Raw genomic sequence first — 6,852 nt, forward strand, 5'->3', positions numbered from 1 at the left:
AGCACAGCCCTCCGGTGGGGCTGGTGGCCGCTCGTTTGCAGCCCCTAGGGAGCAGGCTGCCTCTCGGCAGTGCCTCCCCGCTGGGCGCGGGTCCCCAGCGCCGTGCTGGTACCGCAGTGTAGTGGGAAGCAGTGACTGCGCATGCCGGGGGTTTAAACCTTGGAATGGCTGGGCAATAAACGCTCTGTTTGGCTCTAGAAGTCAGAGCGCGTGTTAAGGTGCAAGTTTTCGAAAAGTTTCCGCAGCGGACTGTTCCCGGCCTCTCGCTGGGCAGACAGGCGCCTCTGTTTACACAATCGTCCGCCGTCGGCCCCTCGTGGGCTGGGATTTACTCTGCTGTGTTTCAGCACTCAGGGAATGTCCTCTGCCGCTGCGCTGGAGATAAGAAGGGGGGCGGGAAAGGAAGGGCCACGGGAGTCCTAGGAGTGCGCTCCTCCGTGCAGCAGCCGCGCTCTCTCCACCGGTGTAGGCTACGGTGACGTTTAAGAATGCCAGTCCTCTGGATCGGTGCGAGGAACGCGAGTCCCCCTGGGCTGCGCACTTCGGCGTCAGCACTGGCTGGACTGTGTAAAACGTGAAGGCAGCATGAAGTACTTTGACTCATGTAGCTTTCGGGCGGCTGAGCGGCTCTCTAGTCGGCACTGCAGGCGAGAATAAAGTTGCTGCTGTCAGGAGGGCAAGTAAAAGGCAGATTGTGCCATCTCCTCAACTGGTGCAAATCCTCTGACTTCACTTGAGCTCCGCCAATTTACACCAGTTGGGAATCTGGTCCATTTTAAAATCTAAGGAGGTAGTGGGAGGGAGGGAGGTAGTGGGAGGGAGGAAACAAGGCACCCTGATTACATAATGTGCAAAGTAGCCTCTTTGCTCTTCCCCTGTAGTATTTCTGATTTCACCCCCGTGACTCTCCCTTCCCCCACCCCCATTTTTCTCTTTCAGTGAAATAGGAGCCCCCCCTCAAAGTGGATCATTTCTTTTCCTCTGCTCATTCACCCTCCAGTTCAGACTTGCAATGAGCGGACTGAAGTCTCCTGTGCTGCTGGGGCTGGTGCTCTTAATGCTGTCAGCAGGTTATTGCAAAGAGAGAACTGACTCCATAGACCTAAAAGACAGGCAAAGCCTCTTCAATCTCATCGTGGAGATTATTCAGGAACTGAAAAGGCACCACATGGAAGAGGACAACGGGGTGCAATACTTCTCCAACCACGATTATACTTTAGACCGAAGAGAAGTAGCTGATTATGGAGAGTACCAGGACGAGCAGAGAGCTGGTAAGTCTGCTCCTTTCCTTTCCGGGCAACTGCTCTCCTTGAAGGGGAAATCAGGCATCACTATACTAGTTCTTATAGGAAGTGCTAACCCCTCAGGAGATCTGCAGACTTGCTTCAAAAATACAGAGGATTCCTACACAAGAAACTGGCTTTGAAAATCACAGAGTAGAATTCCATTCTCACCTCAGTTTAATGTACTTCAGAAATGCATTAAGTTCAAAGCCAGACCTGCATGAGCTTTGGCTTTATACACTCTATATTTATAAAGAAAAATAGTGAGATGGACTGGGATAAAAAAATCAGGGATGAAAAGGCCTGCTTGCCCTAGGTCATCTAGTCCAAGGGCCTGGAGTCTTGTGGATTATACAGTTTTAAACATCCCTGGACTTGACCTTCTTGCCATCCCCCTGGGGAGACTATTCCACAACCTAACAGATCTCACACCTGCAAGTTTTTCCTGCTAGGCAGCCTCATTCCCCTTTTTGATAACCTTATTCATCCCTTTAGCGTTTTGGTGCTTGCACCTTTCAAATATTTGTCAATTTCATCATTTGTCCCTCACCAACAGAGTCAACCCATGCAAATTTTAATTCGTTCCCTCTAAATCAGTCCCTACATCATTCTAATAATTTGAGTTGCTTTTCTCCTAGTTCTCTCCAGTCAATATTGTTTCTGGTAATAAGGTTTTTTCAGAATGGTATGTAATATCCCAGATGCAGTCACATCAGACTGATGTAGAGAAGGCATGGTTATACTGTATGCCAGTTTCATGATGTCCTGCTTCTATGCATGCAGCTCAAAATTGAATTGGTCTTTCTTGCTTCCCTATTGCACTGTAAATTCATGTCTCGTTTGCTGTTCACCATCTTTCCTAAACAGAATTACTGCCTCTCAATTTTCCCCTTCCCTTGAGTATCTAGGTTTGGGATTATTTTTCACTAGATATGTCAGTTTACACTTTCCCGAGCTGGATCTCATTTTGTTATTTTCTACCCATCTCTTTTGATCTCTCTAGACCCTTGTGTATCTTTTCTTTGTACTCAATGGTGTTCACAACTGCTCCTAATTTGGTGTCATGACTGTCATTAAAATGTGATTTTAGTCTCTTAGCTAGATCATTAGTGAAGATATTAAATAAAACAACCTAACAGTTCCCCATAAACTAAGTACAATAAGAACATGTTCCTTTTTCTTAATATATGGTACAAGCTTAATGGGCCAGAGTAACCAACTACTCTGTACAACTGTAGCAAAGCAAAGCAGCTGTAAACCCAGTTTAACAAGGAGGTTAAGCAGAGTTTATGGCTGTCCTGCATAAGCAAATCAGTTTAAAACATCTGGCGTGTACTGGTGAATATGGCTCAATGAGAAAACCACTTCAGAAACAGACTAGCTGGTACCAGTGTCATTGACTCCTGAAAGGGATGTTTTATTATTATTGTTATTATAATGGAATTTATTCCCAGCAAAGCTGCTGCCACTGAAAAGAAACTATTGCTTAGAGCCCTCCTTTATTTCAGTCTTAGCATCACTTTCCCAGCACGTCTGTCCCATGGGAAACTTCTGAGAGAAGCATGTAAGCTTTTAATGCTCGTCATGACACAATTAGGTCAAATATGATATGGTCAATTTTACTCAGACTGACTAAAGTTAGAAGTAAATGAAGAATGACTTTTGAGAAATGTCTAAGCTCACCAGTGAATCAGAGCTGGGTGGAAATGTTCTCTGCTTTAAATGTGATAAGAGGTGCCAGGGGAATGAAAAGGCTATTTAGGCATTTATGGTCAAATAAATAAAGTACAGTATCATATGTAATCAACACTTAGCTGTCGGCATAGAGTTAGTAACTGAAAGCAATCAAAGATAACTGTAAATCAACAGGACACAAACAAGAGTTGATGCTAACATGGATTTCAGTAAACCAGTTTCATTTTGGCATCTGCTGAACACAAAATGCAGTGAAGCAAACCACAAGAGTGGGGAAAAGTAATTTGTTTTTATATTCCTGTGAATTTTATTTAATGCTAGAGATAAAACAAGGACTAAATCTCATGTTCACAATAGCTATTTCAGATAGTGCTTGTCAACACTTGCCTGTGTGACAAAACAGTGCAGGTGCTTGTAGGAGAATGTTGCATAGACAACCACAGAGTAGCCCAGAGACCATTCCTTGGTGTGTCTTTGAACCTTTACCCCTGGTAGAGTCTGCACAGTTTCTAAACACTAGTGACCTTAAAGTGATACACCTAGATAAGGAGTAGCCAAAATGTGGCCCACAGAGCCCTACAATGTGACTCGTGATTACTCTCATTTTTAATGTGATTGTGGGGCTGCTGGACACTATTGGTCCCAGCATTGCAATGCTCTACATTCTTTTTAGCAGTCTCTCTATATGAAAGATAAAGGCAGCTACAACTTGTTCCACTTTATGACTCTCAATCTCCTAGTAAACAGTTATTTTGAGTCTCAGCTGAGCAAAATTTTGGCACCTCCTGTGGTAGCCCTACCATCCTTGACAAACACATTTGCAGTGGAGTATAATGAATACTTTTTTCCCCCAACAGAAATAGTTCCTAGAGATTTGAGGATGAAAGACAAGTTTTTAAAGCATTTAACAGGTAAATTTAAATTTTGCATTGTATCCATTATTTCATACACATACCACCTAAGCCCCATTCCCCTTCTGCTAAGCCTTTTGTGCTGTATTGACTCATGACTTGTTCTTTTTCTGTATTTCAGGTCCTCTCTATTTTAGTCCAAAATGCAGTAAACACTTTCATCGGCTTTATCACAATACAAGAGACTGCACCATCCCAGCTTGTAAGTGCCATAAACCAAAGCTAACTTTTTTAAAACAGAAAGCTATTGATTGGGGTGGCTACAGGAGATAATAGTGGTAATACTGTGCAACTGTACAGTGCCTTTCAATTAAAGGGTTCAGAGTGCTTTATAGATATTAATAGATCTTCACCTCCTGCCCGTGAGGTAAGTATTATTGAGGCACAGAATTTCCAGTGGATATACTGTGTAAAATGATTGTTAAAACTGCTTTCTAGGATTCCAGGTTTATTGTCTCTTCATGTCTCCAAATCAAGTGCACTCAATTTACCAGAAAAAAATTAATTGCTAGTGCTGCAAACTTAATCTGGGATCTGAAAGCCAAATGGGGCTACTTCCTTTTCATGCATCATCACTTATAACACATACGCTACAGACAAATTATGGCATGTTACATTTTGGCAACTTCATGGGCGTCCAATTATGTCCTCAATGGCACCTTTGAAACCCTCTTTCCTTCAGCAGGTTAGAAAGGTGTACTGTACTGGAAGTTAATAAACAAATCAACTGATGGATAGGAATGAACAAATATCTCAGCTGTGTTGACAGTGCAGTGCAAAAAGGACTACAGATGAGCAGGAATTATTTTTTTGTCACAGCAGATTCTGAATACAAACTGGGAGCAGACCTGTAAGAAGAAGCTATTTTTCCAAAGCCTTTTTCAGAAAAGAGGCACACTTTAACGTATATGTCCATGGTCACCTAGTGGGTCAGTTGAGGAGCTGGAAATAGAACCAAGACTTCCTGACTCAAAGTTCCATGCTTTAGGAAGGTTTTTTCCCCCATTTGTAACAATCTGAACATTTAAATATTACATATATTAAGAAGTGTGAGCCTTCTTCCCATTTAAAATATGGATAATCTAGTAGTATATTTGAAAGAAGATGATGGTCTCCACCTAATTTCTAGTGGAACAGATCACAAAAATCAACATCATATTCAGCACTAATTGGAACATTCAGCAGTGAAGCCAAGGACCAAATGGGCTTAAAGACTGAATTAGCTCTTTCCCCACAGATGCTTCATATTGGTGGGAAAAAGCGGAGAGTTGGCACTGGTGGTGTTTGTACTCAACCTGTCTTATGAGTAGAGGGCTCTAGGGCTGACAATCTGGCACCTTTCACAAGCACAAGACTTACTTAAACATTAGTGAAATAATAACCAACAGTATAATGGATAATCAACCATAGATGTCACTTTATCAATATGTCTTTCAGAGAACTTCTCATGGAATCTTGAAATATGTACGCTGCTTTTATTTTCAGTGTATAATAGCCTTAGCTTGGTTTAGGTGGTAATGTGAGTACTGTACCGCTTTTATAATTCTGATTTCTGGTTACAGCTACCTACTATTATAAAGACAAATGAAACAAGAAAATAAAGCACCTGTGGTTTGCTGCCTCAGAGAGGGAAAAGACCTATCCCACTGCCAGTACAAGAGTATTTCCTCCAGTACATTTTCTAGTGCTTTTTGCGGTTTGGTAGTAGGATAGATTTTTAAGGTCAGGTTTTATATATCAAGAACTACTGACACTTGAACTGTAACCCAGGCTGCTAGCTCTAGGACTGCAGGAGGTCTTTAACTGAGCATGTGAGCAATCTTTGAATAATTCCTTTTCCATCTGCACTGCACACAGATTGCACTGTACACAAAACAGATCACTTGACTGAACTTTGTAGGTATGAACCATTTTCAACCGTGACTGCTTCAGTTTTACTCATTACACCACCACCACTCATTATCTGTGTAACAAGACTATGCAAAGATCTAAAGAATATAGTGCAGGGAACCATCCTATCCTGCCAGAGGAAACATAAGATGTAACTAGTCTTTTTTTTAATTCTATGAACTCAAAGATATTTAGACCCCTAACTTCATTTCAATAAGAGTTAGATACCTTTGAAGATCTGAGCCTCCAAGACTCTAGTGCTCTGTTCTTCAATTGTTCTAGGACAATGGAGGTCTGCACTATTATTTATCTTGGTATTATTAGTTCACAGAGAGCCGCATTTCAATGATGAGACAGTGCCACTTCAGGCACCTAATTTGCACAATCAGATGCCATGATTGCAGCTTCAGATCCAAAACTTGTGCACACCATAGCTAGTTAGATGTATAACTGGCCATATATTCATACAAACAGGCTGTCTGCATGCACAATTGTGATGTTTGTGCACAGAACCAAAGAATTTGCAAAGAAAATGCACAGAAATTAGGCACCTAATATTTGAATGATAATTCTTATGTATATGGGGCCAATGTCTGCCCTGTTATAACCTAAGTCTTTAAATCAAAGTACTGATTAAAGTTAATTATGATAGTTTGCACAGCACCTCTATCAATTTTATTTTTTGAAACCAAAATCTGTGATTTTAGCAGTGTCATTAAGTTATTGTATTTATGATCTTTTTCATGGCAGACTATAAAAGATGTGCCAGGCTTCTTACTCGGTTGGCAGTAAGTCCAATGTGCATGGAAGGATAAGGTAAGCTTTTTGATAGAGGTAATAACATTCTACTGCATAGCAAAGCTGTGGATTTTTGCATTGTGGACATAAAAAATTCATGAGTGTAAAAACAATCTTCCTTTGGCTAAGGTATTCCCTTTTCAGAGCACTTGACATAACTATCTTAATCTGGGAAAATACTGGCCATAAATAAAGGGTACCCCCTACTGGAAGGCATTATAAAGACCCATAGACATCAGCTGTGAATTATTCATAGCAGTATGCAGTTAGCAGAT

At 41.4% G+C, this 6,852-nt stretch overlaps 1 protein-coding gene across 1 annotated transcript; it reads left to right on the forward strand.

Annotated features, from left to right (window-relative positions):
• Positions 1-1,012: 1,012 nt before the first annotated feature.
• On the forward strand, positions 1,013-6,594 carry ALKAL2 (ALK and LTK ligand 2). Its single transcript, XM_065400321.1, has 4 exons — positions 1,013-1,271; positions 3,836-3,889; positions 4,011-4,091; positions 6,530-6,594. The coding sequence occupies exons 1-4, from the start codon at positions 1,013-1,015 to the stop codon at positions 6,592-6,594; spliced, it is 459 nt and encodes a 152-aa protein (XP_065256393.1).
• The last annotated feature ends 258 nt before the right edge of the window (positions 6,595-6,852 follow it).

The sequence above is a fragment of the Emys orbicularis genome, chromosome 3 (genome assembly GCF_028017835.1).
Source record: "Emys orbicularis isolate rEmyOrb1 chromosome 3, rEmyOrb1.hap1, whole genome shotgun sequence".
Taxonomy (NCBI): Eukaryota; Metazoa; Chordata; order Testudines; family Emydidae; genus Emys; species Emys orbicularis.

Excerpts from the sequence above, each read along its gene's own strand:
- ALKAL2 (XM_065400321.1), top strand. The coding sequence starts at position 1,013 with ATGAGCGGACTGAAGTCTCCTGTGCTGCTGGGGCTGGTGCTCTTAATG. Across the intron at positions 1,272-3,835 it reads CCAGGACGAGCAGAGAGCTG|AAATAGTTCCTAGAGATTTG; the intron begins GTAAGTCTGCTC and ends TTCCCCCAACAG. Across the intron at positions 3,890-4,010 it reads GTTTTTAAAGCATTTAACAG|GTCCTCTCTATTTTAGTCCA; the intron begins GTAAATTTAAAT and ends TCTGTATTTCAG.